Source organism: Gigantopelta aegis, chromosome 4, assembly GCF_016097555.1.
Source record: "Gigantopelta aegis isolate Gae_Host chromosome 4, Gae_host_genome, whole genome shotgun sequence".
Classification (NCBI taxonomy): domain Eukaryota; kingdom Metazoa; phylum Mollusca; class Gastropoda; order Neomphalida; family Peltospiridae; genus Gigantopelta; species Gigantopelta aegis.
This window is the reverse complement of record NC_054702.1, coordinates 23,653,410-23,669,021: the sequence shown is the minus strand read 5'-3', so window position 1 is coordinate 23,669,021 and position 15,612 is coordinate 23,653,410. Positions and strand designations below refer to the sequence as shown.

At 36.8% G+C, this 15,612-nt stretch overlaps 1 protein-coding gene across 1 annotated transcript; it reads right to left on the bottom strand.

The window, feature by feature from the left end:
- Positions 1 to 5,150: 5,150 nt before the first annotated feature.
- LOC121372302 (N-alpha-acetyltransferase 80-like) lies at positions 5,151 to 14,288 on the bottom strand. Its single transcript, XM_041498595.1, has 5 exons — positions 14,088 to 14,288; positions 13,130 to 13,260; positions 10,507 to 10,582; positions 8,609 to 8,735; positions 5,151 to 6,904 (listed from the first exon to the last, which is right to left on the bottom strand). Exons 1-5 carry the CDS (start codon positions 14,183 to 14,185, stop codon positions 6,689 to 6,691), a joined length of 648 nt encoding a protein of 215 aa, XP_041354529.1. The 5' UTR covers positions 14,186 to 14,288; the 3' UTR covers positions 5,151 to 6,688.
- Between the last annotated feature and the right edge of the window lie 1,324 nt (positions 14,289 to 15,612).

Here is a 15,612-nt window from a genome sequence, read left to right as displayed (position 1 = left end):
TGAAATCTTACTAACATATCCCTTGGTAGATCTGATCATAGCCAGTATTATCCCATATTCAGAAGACCATTCATTTGACCAATCAAAACATTGGCAACAAACCTTTCCTGATACTGTTTGTGGTGAAATTTTATTGTCTCATGTCAGTTTTGGTAAGGCAGTATTACAGACTATAATATTAAATATATATCTTAGGCATTAAAATCAAATACACATATTTCAAATTACAAAAAAAACTAAAAATATGAATACTATGCTTCTTCTTTTACTATTACTAATTAATATTCAATGTCTAAATTTTAAGTAAGAACAATTTCTGTTTAAACACATTACAGAGACTATAATATATATTTGGTGCTAAAATATATTTTAAATTCCATATTAAGGAATGGTCTACATACAAAATACTACTTTCTAAACTGTCTACTAATACAGGCATCAAAATAAGTCTAGACTATGGTAACCCATGTTTGGTAACCTTTAATATTATCTTCTGATACATTTATCATTTATCAAGTTTACAATTCACATTGTTACTAATGTTAGTACCCTAAAATCCCTTCTCGGACACACTGATATGTTTTCATTAACTGCACTGGTTTTCTTCTACAGCTTTTTGTACAAGAATGTGTCTTTTATGTTTGAGGAGCAGGATGTAGCTCAAGTGGTAGCGTGTCTGCCTGTGAAGCAGTTGGTCATTGGATCGATCCTTCTCAGTACACCCATTTGCAGTTTGGGCTATTTTCCGTTCATCAAAGGCCATGGTATGTGCTGTCCTGTCTGTGGGAAAGTGCATATAAAAGACCCCTTGCTGCTTATCGGAAAGAGTAGCTTATGTGGCGGCAGTGGGTTTCCTCTAAAGAAATATGTCAGAATGACCATATGTTTGACGTCCAATAGCCGATGATAAAATAAAAATCAATGTGCTCTAGAGGCATCGTTAAATAAAACAAACTTTACTTTTATGTTTGAATAACACATCTTGATTCAAATTTAGGTGGTGTAGTTTTTATTTAATTAGATTTTGTGAAGAACGAAGTATCATTCTCAACTTTCTTGATATACGGTAACCTGAATGACTGTTTTCGACTTATTTCGATGCCTGCTAATAATTAATATTTTATATGGCTCTAATTTTTTTTTAAACTATGCTTATAAAGAGGCAAATAAATATATGTTTAATAAGGTACAAAAACAAACCCACCTTATAAATAAAACTGTAAATGTATGTCCTTGAAATGTAATACGATATTTTAATATTGATTTGTTTTTGAGGTAGAAACAGCAAGTGTTATAGAAGAATATTATGTCATAAATCTACAGTGCAAAAGGCACTAACAGAATACTTTGGTTTTTCAAGAGAATGAATATGACAAACATAATTTTTTTTTAAAACCCAGACATCTTAACAAGTAGTTACTACAGGATGTACTCATTACACCCGTACATCAAACAACAGGGCTCGAACGTACGAATTTGTCATTCACAGCACTTAAAAAGAACATTTTGAGCCTGACTATGGCAAAAAAAAATTAAGTTACTTTTGCAGCAAATAAATATGACTAAAAGGTTATTTTGCTGTATTTCAAAGGTGCCAATGTCAAATACTGGTAGATAATGTGCACCATATAAACTTAGCCAAAAAGGTATAGCAATTTGGTAAATGTGCTTAAATAAAAGAAACCTTGTGACTTGCAAAATAAAACCAAACCATGGATTTAATTGAGGCATCATTTGTCAGTATACATTTGTTTTTAACAGGAAATCTGTGTGACCGTCACATCGTTAAATAGGTCCATATATGAAAATCTGAAAATTGTCAGTAATGTGTCAGCACCGTGTGCATTGCATGTTGACAGTGGTACAACGTCGGTTCATGCTTCTGATGAGACGGTGGATCTTTGGAATAGTAATAGAGATCCATTCACGAGTTAAAGCATGTTTAAGGTTGTGGATGTTGTGAATATATGTGCGGTTCTCGCGCACCCTACGACCCAACAAATCCCATACCTGCACAATAGGGAACAAGTCAGGTGATCTTGCAAGCTAGTTTAGTGCCTTAATATTGTTCCTCTGAAGAAGGCCAGTCATTAGTCTGGCATGCATTGTCCTGTTGAAACACAATGCCTGGATGCTGCTGCATGAATGGAATGACAACTGTTGTGATGATTTCGTCTCTGTAATGCTGATCATTCAGATTCCCATGAATGATGAAAATGAGGTTATTTTGTCCGATGTCATAAATTCCTGCCCACACCATGACACTACCACCACCACATCGGTCACATTCAGTGCATGAAGCAACGCTGTACCACTGTCAATGCCCAAGGTGCTCAGACAATTTTCAGATTTCCGTGTATGGTCCACCAAGCAAAATGTAACAACATGACAGTCACACATTTCATTTTGTACTGAAAATCTCCTGTTACTTATACTGACAAATGATGACTCAATTAAATCCATGGTTTGGTTTTATTTTGTAAGTCACAAGTTTTCTTTTATTTAAGCACATTTACCAAATTGCTAAACTTTTTTGGCCAAGTATAATATATTAATTTTGCTGTCACTAAGGAGTTTTACACACAGCAGTAATTTTTCTCCCACAACACAAAAGTGCCATCCCGACCTACAGCAATTTATATCTCAACAATGGCAATTGTTGACATTATGTTCGAGCCCTAAAACAATAATATATGTCCAATATATTTGGTGTGATAAAATATGTTCAATTGTAGAGCACAAAAATTCTCAATCTGGCATGACCAGATTTCTGATATGTGGTTTCTTTCTCAATTAATTGATTGCTCAGTAAAGTGAGTTACATTTGAGTGATCTGTCAATTCTGAGATCCTACTGGTAGCCTATACATTCATAACTAATGTGTTGTTCATGCAAGTTGGAATTAGGGTCTCCACGAGTACTCGGGCACGGGTCGAGTCTAGCAAGACTCTAGTCCGTTCACAGGACAAGATTACACAAGGAACACAATGATCAACTATAATACAATGGACAATGTAGGACAATGATTTCAGCAGTAGACAATCAACAATATAAGTTACACAATAATGTGCTAGTTTCTCTTTTTAAACTGGCTGTTCATCCGTCACAACACTAAACATATCAACAGGTTTCTAAATGCAATACAATGATTAAAATTAAAATTCATAACGCTATTTAACTTTATTCCTTAATCTCATCATCTAGTGTAAGTGTCGGGTACTCAGGTACTCAGGTCCGGGTCGAGTTTGAACCTCAAGTACTAGAGTCCAATATTTTGGACTCGTGGAGGCCCTAGTTGGAATGTGGGTAACTGTAAAATTAATATTTGCATATTTTATATTGGTACCTTCTCAGAACTGCACACATCACCAAATGTAATCTTTGAAACATTATCTAAGCATAGATGACTAGTGTTATTGCCCAAGAATACAATAATTAATAACATTCGAATAGTGTATAAATAACACTTAGTTAAGGCACATATTAATAAATATAATTCTGAAAAGGTTATATATATATATATATTCATCAGATAAAAAAAAAAATCTGATTAGAATGGCAAAAAACATCACTGAGAGTGAGAAAGCACTGGTTTAACATGTATTAAATATATTAAACATAAAATACAAATACAAAGCAATAGAAACATACATAAAGATTGTCAACAAATGACTAAACAACAATAGGTTTTTGACGTTTAAAACCTCTATACGAGTAAAATGTAATTACTGTCAAATCTTGTTGGGGCACACAGCCACCAAAGGAAGTATTAAAAAGTGGCCTTTTAAACAGGTGGCTGCTTAATACAGGTGCCCCTAGAGCAGGTTTGACTGTATATTGCTGCCAAATCTGAATAACTCACCACTGAAATTCATGAAGGTCTCCAAAAATAAAATGATTAAAAGTATTTATGAAGTTTGTACAGCAAACATGCATGTAATAATTTAATAATCCTGGATGTTATTATGTTGGGACATTTTTCTTTTAATAACTATGTCCTCTGTCAAAAACAGGTTTATAAACTTATTGTTTATATATATATATATATATATATATATATATATCTATATATACATACACACACAGTAAACTCTCTACAACTCTGAAGTTGAAGTTTTTGACATTCAAGATAATTAAACATATATCTTGTGAAGGGGAGGGGGATCGGAGAGAGAGGGAAAACAAAAAATAAAAATTGCAACTATGATTCGAGATAAACATAGAACTTTTATATGTTTATATAGAGAAACAATTGGAAACCACTTCTTGCTTCAAGACAGTGTGACCGACATTCAAGATAATGGAGTTTGAGACAGAGAGAGTTTACTGTATATTTAATATATCAGTTGGCCATAACAGCAGTAGGTATCAACTATTATAATTTACCCAACTCAGTGGTACAGTGACTAAGCCACCAGAATTAAAGTTAGCAGATATTGGGTTCGCATCCTAGTTCTGGATCCAGTAAGTTTTAATGGTGTGTGTGCATGTGTAAGCATACCAGATGGGGGATTCGGGGGTGGAGGCACAAATCGTCATATTCGGACAAAAAAGATGGAGACATTCAGGCAAAATGATCTGGCTTGAACACTTTTCACCATCATCCATGCATTTCCATCTTGTACTCACAATATTAATTGTAATTCATGTACAGTGAAACCCCCCTAAACCAGACACTCTCGGGACCAAGTAAAATGTATTAAGAAGTAACCAGTTTAGAGAGATTAATTTATGTACTTATTTTTTAAAAAGGACTGTAAAAAATGTCTGGTTTTGGGGGAATTCCGGTTTACAGAGGGTCCAGTTTTGAGAGGTTTCACTGTAATAATGTTTACTGATTTATTTGGAACTATATATAGCTGCAAATATGAATAAACATTGTTATCCAGATTTGGGAATTTTCATTGCATTTGGGCAAATATCAGCCTCCTCCCCCCCTCCCCCGAAATGAGAGCCTGTACACCTGTGTGTGTGTTGTGTGTGTGTGTTATGTGTGTGTTGTGTGTGTTATGTGTGTGTGTTGTGTGTATGTGTGTGTTGTGTGTGTGTGTTGTGTGTATGTGTATGTGTGTGTTGTGTGTATGTGTGTGTGTGTGTGTGTTGTGTGTATGTGTGTGTTGTGTGTATGTGTGTGTGTGTGTTGTGTGTATGTGTGTGTTGTGTGTGTGTATGTGTGTGTTGTGTATGTGTGTGTTGTGTATGTGTGTTGTGTATGTGTTTGTAAACTTCTATAATACCACAACACAGACATCTCTCTCACTAATCACTAGTCCACTGTTCTGAACAGACAACTCAAATAGGTGAGGTGTGTGCCCAGGACAGCATGCTTAAACTTAAATTGGAAATAATTATGACAATTTTAAGTTTAATTTCCATAATGTTTGCTGTTATGAAGACAAAATAAAAAGTTTAATAAAGAGATTTCAAATTTCTTCTCTTTAAAAATAATACTTCAACAATACTTATAAAATACGATAACAAGCAATACCATTAAAAAACATGAGGCCAATAGGCAACAAGAATGGGGTGTGTGGGGTAATTGTGATGTGACCATTAAAGTTAAAAGTTAATGACTGGACTAGAATGACAGGAAAAGACAAGAAAATAAGGTATATAGGTAAGGCAAGCACGGAATATGTATAGTCTGGTAAGAGACATAAAATTATTTTTAATCACTGGACTGAAGAAAATATCTAAAGGTAAGGATTTTGTTTTACTGACGACATGATTGGACAAATGATTCAGGATACAAGGCCACAGGAATGATATATGAAGATTGTGGGTGGGGAGATATAAGCACACTGCTTTAGCTTATCAGAGGTTCTATAATACGGTGGCCCGAGGCCAGTGGTTTTTAAGACTCTGGCCCACAAACAAATTAATTTGAGTAAGCCCGATGGCAAGTGAAAAGAAGTGAATTTTTAACCATGACCAGTGGATTTTCAAAACAAGCAAATCTTTTTTTAAATTCTTGACCCACTGAGCTTATATTATAGTAGATTAAAAAAGTAATTTGTTTTACTCAACGGAAGGGGCACATGCACCCACTTCCCCCAATTCCTATGATCTGACTATGTTAGTCAGTGGTGGATTCAGAAAATCCATTGGGGGGGGGGGGGGGGGGGGGGGTTGGTGGGGCTCAATGACATGAGGCAGAATGCCAAGGGGAACTTTGGGGGATGTTTGGATGGGGATCATAAAAAAAAAATGAAAATTACTATATAATTAAATTATAACTGTCGCAAATTTTAAGGGGGGGGGGGGGGGAGGGCCTAGATCTACCTCTGTTAGTCCTGGAATACACATTCTACAGAGGACATGTAGTTACAAGACAATAATATACCAAATTATGTTTTCTTGGGAGGACATTAGAGGACTGCATATATTTATCAGATGACATAACTGGGATTTAGTAATTTTAAAACTATTACTAGTTATTCACCCCAAAAACCTTCTGTAATCACAGTAGTGAACTGCAAAATGAACTGAAGAAGAGGATTAGATACCAAAATGGGGGAAATGATATGGTACTGGATCAAGAGAAAGCTAAATGGGGCAGACTTAAGTAGAAAAATTGGCTTCATATATTTAATCTTAACATATAAAGTGTCATGGCTTGCAGTTTCCTTAATGTATTTTTTTTTTTTTTTAAAGACGAAATTTTAACAAATGGTTTGATAAGCGACATTCATAAAGATTTTTTCATCCATGTTATTGAATTTTTGATTAACCTCAGCCTGGGTTTGTTATCACCTCCACCCACTGTGGTCAGTGGTGCAGGGGGTAGTGGTGGAGTGGGGGGAGGTGGTGGAGCTGGAGGTGCAACAGAAGGCGCAGCGGTATCTTTCTTCTCCTGACTTTCTGATCTGGTTTCTTCCAATGAAGCACCCATAAATTTCTTGATCTGAAACACAATTGTAATAATTAAAGTTAACTCAAAATGCTATATGAGACGACAGTATACCAAACACAGTGTTCGAGATTAAAAATTTGGAGCACTATCCCAGTTGGATACTAACATTTCAAAATCTGGTATCCCACCTGAGAATTTAGTATCCCACTTAAATGAAATTCATAAATAACATCGTAACAAACTTGGATGACACTGTTCTCGTTCCCAGTCTATTGCAACGCCGCAATCGTGGAATTTGTGAAATTTGCAATCAAATGTAATTTTTTAATAATACTAACATAAATTAATATTTAGCAGTAATTTTTAAGTGTTTCTGACATTATTAATGATAAACCTACCTGTATCAATTTTCTGCAGATGTGGAATCAATATCTCAAATAAAATTTGAAGGGAGGAAACATCCAACAAAAACAATAGCGACTTAGCGGTTCCCAGTCTATTGCTACGCCGCTGTTACTCCAGTGTTGCATTAGACGAGTTGGGGGAGATATTGTTATGGAATAGCATTAGACTGGGTACGAGCTCAAAAATACTGTTACTTAACTTCACCAGTAAATGACGACTTTTATTGTTTAGCGAAATCGCAGGATTAAAAAAAAAAAAACATTATATGATATCCCGGTGGGATACCGGGTTCTTGAAGTCTGGTATCCAAAATTAAATTCTGATATCCTTGGGATATCGGGATACCGTTAATCTCGAACACTGAAACAGCATCTCTAAATGCCACCAACTTTAAATAGAGCACGGAATGTTGCCATGTCATAAAGTGTTGTTTCATCCGACTGTATTATTTGACTTGAAAAAGGTACAATTGTGAATGAAGCATTTGCATGGTGCCAGACATTAATCTTGCCAAGGGGTTTCCCTGCAACAACCTGGCATCCTCGTTCCCTGTCGCTAATAAAACTGGTCTGACCCATGGCACTAACTAACGACCGCTGGTACATGGGGAGCATAGTAGGTGGTTACAATGCCTCTTAACAATGCCAAGGGGTGAGACGTAACCCTGTGGAAAAGCGCTCACCTGATGTTGTCGGTCTGGAATCAATCCCAGTCGGTGGGCCCACTGAGCTATTTCTCATTCCAGCCAGTGCACCACAACTAGTATGGTATATCAAAGGCTATAGTATGTACTATCCTATCTGTGGTATAGTTCATATAAAAGATCCCTTACTAATAATGAAAAAATGTAGTGGGTTTCCTCTCTTAGAAATTACCAAATGTTTGACATCCAATAGTCTATGATTAAAAATCAATGTGCTCTAGTGGAAGGAAGGAAATGGTTTATTTAATGACGCACTCGACACATTTTATTTACGTATGGCATCAGACATATAGTTTAGGACCACACAGGTATTGAGTGAGGAAACTGCTGTCACCACTTCATGGGCTACTCTTTTCGATAAGCAGCAAGGGATCTTTTATGCACCATCCCACAGACAGGGTAGGTGTCATTAAACAAAATAAACTTTAATCTTGCCAACGAAATGTTTGGGTTTTTTTTTCCAGCTCAAGTTACAAGACGTTTTGAGCAGTAGTAATAAGTTGAGGTCACCATTATATTTTGGACCTCATCTGATTTTAAAAACAGACGCCAAAACATCAGCCTGTTCAGGATACATGTTACATAGCAAGCAGCTTCATGCAGTAATATCTACCCATTTATGGTTATAACAGTACACTAGAGCTTACAAAGCTGTCCGAGACTCTATGAGCATTTGCTCCCAGACTGTTGACTGGAGAGGAGAGCTGGTAACCAAGGTGTTCGTAGAAGTCCTGTTTATCAACCGTGTTCAGAAACACTATGCTGAAGCCCAGTCTGGAAAAGAAAGGAATGTGTGGTTAACAAAACCTGAGCACATTATTGAATCGGCTGCTATTATAACATAAAAAGGATAGATTTACTTGTAAATTTAACAAATGTTCAGTTAAAGAATAACCTTTTCATTCCAGTAACATTGAATGATAAGTCACAACACGAGAAGAATAAGTGGAAAAACAAACTAAATTCATGTTCCATAATTAATTACAGTAAAACGTTCGTATCTCGATGTTGAAGGGACCGGACCAACATGCTTGAGATATCGGTAGCTCGAGATAAACATAACAGTTTCCGGATGTAAATTATCCCAAACATAAATTTATTTTTGCAAACTTAACAACACTAAACAGTATGGTCGTTTTTGTATTTTAAAATAACCCTTTTTTGTACGTGAATTTCTTCGTGCTGGCATAGTTACTAAGTATACCAAAATGTGCCAACATACAAGCGAACACTAATACAAACCATTGACTTCTTTACATGCCCATTGATTGCTTTGCAACTGTGGCTTTAAAGCCCTCTGTCATAACATGACTTGTGATCTGGGCTAAACCTGCTGGTAGGTGGTCAGTTTTTGTTGTCGTTTCGATCCAGTTTCTCACAACATCAAGAGCATATAAAGTCCGCCATAGTAGGTCATTTCGTTTGGGCAATGGTGTCATTATTATCAATAGCAACATTGTTGTCGTCGTTGTCGTTAGGTGTTACGGTTCTTGCACAGATTATTGTGTCAATAATGTTGTCATCGATCGTGGTCTCACGTGTTCAAATGGTCGTCCAAGCTGGCGTAAGTGGCAGTTGGTATACACAGTCTGCTTAATGGGATGTCGTTGTCTGAGTTATCTACACTGTCTGGTTCTGGCTGGTCATCAGTTGCACCAAACTATGTGTGTCGGAAACAGTTTTTAATTGTTTTCGGCGTAAAAAAGGAGTCATTTTACATGTATTTTTTTTATATACTTCGAGAAAAACCCAGGAAAGTGCACCTAGGGACACCAAAATATGCTCGAGACAAGCCTCGTAATCGAGAAGAGCATGCTCGAGATAACAGTGTTTAATTTCGTAATATTGCACAGGAAAATTGCCAGGACCGGCACTACTATGGCGGCACTGGACCTCGAGATATGTTGGGTATTCGAGTTTACAGAGGTCGAGATAACGAAGTTTGACTGCATTATCCTATTAGCTACACTATCTATATACACTATTAATAGTTGTTGATTTGCATGTTAACAACATAGGAGTTCAGTGTACTAACGATTGTGTTCTCGTCAATCAATCAAATTTAACCTCGTCTGTCTTCAACATATTTTTGAAGTGCCCTGACTGGCCTCGGTGGCGCAGTGGTACGTAAAGCCATCGGCCTACAGGCTGGTAGGTACAGAGTTCACAGCCTGTACCAGCTCCAACCCAGAGCAAATTTTTAAGGGCTCATTGAGTAGACGTAAGGCCACTACACCCTCTTCTCTCTCACTAACCACTAACCAACTGTCCTGGACAGACAGCCCAGATAGCTGAGGTGTGTGCCAAGGACAGCATGCTTGAACTTTAATTGGATATAAGCACAAAAATAAGTTGAAATGAAATGAAGTGCCATGACAAAACTATTTAAGTATTATACTGTTCATATTCTGCACTGGCTACAGCAAAATGGCACAGATTACTAATTAGAATAATCTTCCTTGTGGCTACTTATCCAAGCAAGATTAATTGTGTCTTGTTTGGAATTAATTTTGAACTTGTAGTGTCCCTTGGTTTTACTACTTACTTGTGTGCATAGTTTTCTGTAAGCTCCATAAGTTTTCGGCCATAACCCTTTCCACGCAAACTTTTATCAATCACCACTGAAAAAAAATTCAAGTACAGGTAATACCAAGAGACCAACTCCCAAAGTGTTATATCTCAAACTAGAATAGCTTGAGGGTTAATTTTTCTTTTTCTTATCCATTATGGGCATCACCAAGAATCTTTAAAAGGGGTTTGGTTTTGTAAGGCATAAATACACTTTATGTACTATATAGCTACTGTAAACTGGATTAATATGGTGACATGGTTTTCACACAAATACGCACCTTTGTGACATTTAAATTTCGCAAATGACCGTTGGCAGTAAAAAAATATATGTGTGAAAATGATGCTTATGTGTAAATTTTGTGCCTTGAGGTTGGGTGTGAATGATGCAAAATTAATACACACAATTTTTTCTAGGGCACAATATTTCGCGAGAACCATTTTTCTGCTTGCATGATGGTTATGCAAGTTTAAAATCATGAGAACCGCCAATTGATTATGTGAACAATTACATTCTAAAATTGAAAATACCATGTATCGCTAATAAAAGTGAAAATCAGTTTATGTTTTTAAATACATAAGAACCATCAATGTAGCATAGAACCTAAATTCAAGTGCTTTAGGATTAGGTAGGCATAAATTATCAGTTACGAGAACTATATATATTCATGTAACCGAACAATCGTTTACCTAAGTAAAACTCATGTGAACTGATTTTCGGTTACCTAAGATTTTGAAATATTGTCCCCCTGTTTATCCCAGTTTACAGTACCGGGGTAATTAGTCCTCACCAGAAAAAGGTGAGTGATCATTCATGCTCCCACCCACACACACTCGCCTGGACAATTTGTAGGAGATCATCTTGTAATAAAATGTGTAACTTATTTTATACTCTGTGTAATTGCTGGCTTGGAACAATTTCAGGAAACTGGTGTTCAGCTTGCCTTGATTTTGCTTACGGCTAAAATTATTTCTTATTGTCGAAGCAAAACAAAAATTGCAAAAAACCCCCCGAAAGTGACATTTTTCGGAATATTTGTTTAATAACACCTGTGCAGATTTTAAATTACTGGTACAGCTGTCTGGTGTCTAACATATGGTTATTTCCAACACTTGGTTGAGAGAAAAAGAAGTTTGTTTTGTTTAACGACACCACTAGAGCACATTGATTAATTAATTATCGGCTATTGGATGTCAAACATTTGGTATTTCTGACTTGTAGTCATCAGAGGAAACCTGCTACATTTTTCTTAATGCAGCAAGAGATCTGTTATATGCACTTTCCCACAGACAGGAAAGCACATACCACAGCCTTTGACCAGTTGTGGTGCACTGGTTATAATGAGAAAAACCCAATCAGTTGAATGGATCCACCGAGGTGGTTTGATCTTGCGACACAAGCACCTCAAATGAGCACTCAACCGACTGAGCTAAATCCCACCCCTGGTTGAGGGGAATACCCAGGGAAAACCTGCTGCAGCCACATACATGTATGCTTCTCTGAAAAACACTTTCCAATAAACTTGATAGTACATGCATGTACACACAGCCTTTGAAGAACCAGTCAGGTGACACTGGTTAGGAAGGAGAAAAACTAAAGTACAATAATCTTATGACCCAGGGGCGGGATGTAGCCCAGTGGTAAAGCCCTCACTTAATGCACAATTGGTCTAGGATCGATCCCTGTCGGTGGGCCCATTGGGCTATTTTTCATTCCAGACAGTGCACCATGACCGTGGTATGTGCTGTCTTGTCTGTGGGATGGTGCATATAAAAGATCCCTTGCTACTAATGAAAAAATGTAGCGGGTTTTCTCTCTAAGACTATACATGTATGTGGGAAAGTGCATATAAAAGATATTTTGCTGCTATTGGAAAAATATAGCAAAATATGAGAATTATTAAATGTTTGACATCCATTAGCCATTGATTAAAAAAAATCATGTGCTCTAGTTGTTTTGTCAAACAAAACAAAATTTTAACTTTTTTCAAAAAAGGAAAACAACTTGCTGTAAAGGCAGACCTTGGTGTGAAAAGAGGGAAGTGATTAATTACCCCCTGACTTAGATCATGGGGAGCCTTTTACGATATTACTATAATACCGATACTATAGTCATTCATTTCATTTCAATTTATCTTCGTGCTTATATCCAATTAAGGTTCAAGCACGCTGTCGTGGGAACAGACCTGTCCAGGACAGTGGTTAGTGGTTAGTGAGATAGAACAGGGTGTAGTGGTCTTACACCTTACACCGGTACCGGGAATGCGAACCCTGTACCTACCAACCGTATGTCCGATGGCTTCACCACGACATCACCGATGCCAGTCGATACTATATAAATCCACATACTAAGAAGAAGTAAAAAATGACTCTCCTTGAACCAGTCTCAGTCGAATGATGAGAAGCAAGAGTGATAGTTAGTTCCCCTTAAACGGCGAGGTCTAAAAAGGTGTTTATTCACTAGTGATTCATCTGTGTGTGGAGGGTGCCGAATTCAAATATACTTTATGAGTAGTTGTAAATTATTTAATTTTATTGCACAAATTGGGACTATTTCATAAAATTGGGGGGGGGGGGGGGAAGGCCCCCATAACTCTTACCTGATTCAATAAGACAAGCATTTTCAATCCCATGAACTTTCAGGATTCGACTGTGACCAATGACCTTACTGTCGAGTAGAAGAAGTAGACTGCAGGGCAGGTCATCGCATGACTTCTCCAAACTATACACTCTGTAAATAATAACAATTCAAACAAAAATTAAAAAAAAAAAAAAAAAAATTCCTGAAAGATTGTGGTCAGTTTGCCCAGTAAATGTTACAAACTCACCCCAGTGCTTGATCAACTCACACCAGTTATTGGTCAATTTGTTCCAATCCTACTTTACTGCATATATATATGTATCTGTTTGTACATGTACCTCCAACATATCATACATAGATTAACAAAGAATACATGTATACTGTACACCAGATTAATATTGTGACAAATATCTGTTATTGGTAAACTGAAAAGTAATTCAGTGTTTTCACTCTACAGTTATCTCTGACAGCAGAGAGCGACCATAACCATTCAGTGATCCACGTCTATCTAGTCTTAATTCTCGAACGGCAGAGTACTTGGGCAGTAAAATATCTGACTGTTACCCTCCTAGTTCATCAAGATAAATGTCTCTGGCACGATATTTATTATTGTGATGTTTATGGCTGTGCCGGAGGTCCAATAGATGTCAAAATGTTAAAATATGGATCGTAGATGTTTACCTTGGTCAAGTTGGTGAACTATTAGTAATACTCTCTTATTGTTGTTAGGGTTAGTTTTAGGGTTAGATTTTGGGTACCGTTAGGGTTAGTTTTGGGGTTAATTTTGGGGTTATGAGGTTCCCTCCTTATACATGGGGGTAAAAGGCGAATATCGTTTCTTTAAATTTTGACACCCCTCCCAATGTCATGACCACGCCCTAGTTCATCAAGATTAACTTTGTGTACAAGTGCTTACACTTGTACACAAAATTGATCTTGATGAACTAGACCACACCCCTTTCCTCATTTTTGTTTACCTTGCTGGCACACTTCTTGGCCACTCGGCATTCAATACATTTACGCATTCGTCTAAACTTTCTTTGCGATGATGAAGAGGAATCAATTCCAATTCCATTTAGCATTGCATTCCTGGGACAGTGATTAATTCTTTCAAAACCTGAGAAAAATAATCATGATCACTTTCTGCGATACGCTTGTCACCGACCGGATTCTAGCAGCCAATTCCTAGCAGCCAATTACGCTAGCAGACAATTTTAGCGGACACGCATGCCGACGTTCTAAACACCGGACTTATACGCCCTTCGATTGTTACCTGTATTTCCCACACTTTTTTTAAGCACACTGTTATCCTAATTATTAGTATTCACTATAATTTAAGAATTTCAGAGTTTTAGAGTTTTAAAGAGTATCTTTCTAAAAAAAAAAAGACTCATTTTCATAGTTTTATTGAAGTTTCTACTATCACACCTTCTATACAAATTAAACATACTTCTCGGCCGCTCTGTACTAAGAATCAAGTAGCGTTTTAAAAGCTACATACTACATACCCATATAAGCCACACCCCGTCAAATTCTTTATAACGGCTAGCAGACACAGGGTGAAATTTCGAATATCGCTAATTTCTATACAAAATACACATATTTCTCGGCCGCTCTGTAATAAAAATCAAGTACTGTTTTAAAACCCTGTATGGTCCATACTAAGATGGGCATCTCTACTACATACCAATATAAGCCACACCCCGTCAATTTCTTTATAACGGCTAGCAGACACAGAGTGAAATTTCGAATATCGCTTTTTTCTATACAAAATACACATATTTCTCGGCCGCTCTGTAATAAAAATCAAGTACTGTTTTAAAAGCCTGTATGGTCCATCTCTACTACATACCCATATAAGCCACACCCCATCAAATTCTTTATAACGGCTAGCAGACACAGGGTGAAATTTCGAATATCGCTAATTTCTATACAAAATACACATATTTCTCGGCCGCTCTGTAATAAAAATCAAGTACTGTTTTAAAAGCCTGTATGGTCCATAGTAAGATGGGTATCTCTACTATATACCCATATAAGTCACAACCCGTCAAATTCTTTATAACGGCTAGCAGACACAGGGTGAAATTTCGAATATCGCTAATTTCTATACAAAATACACATAATTTTTTATTTCTCGACCGCTCTGTAATAAAAATCAAGTACTGTTTTAAAAGCCTGTATAGTCCATACTAAGATGGGCATCTCTACTACATACCCATATAAGCCACACCCCGTCAAATTCTTTATAACGGGTAGCAGACACAGGGTGAAATTTCGAATATCGCTAATTTCTATACAAAATACACATATTTCTCGGCCCCTCTGTAATAAAAAATCAAGTACTGTTTTAAAAGCCTGTATGGTCCATACTAAGATGGGTATCTCTACTACATACCCATATAAGCCACACCCCGTCAAATTCTTTATAACGGCTAGCAGACACAGGGTGAAATTTCGAATATCGCTAATTTCTATACAAAATACACATAATTCTCGGCC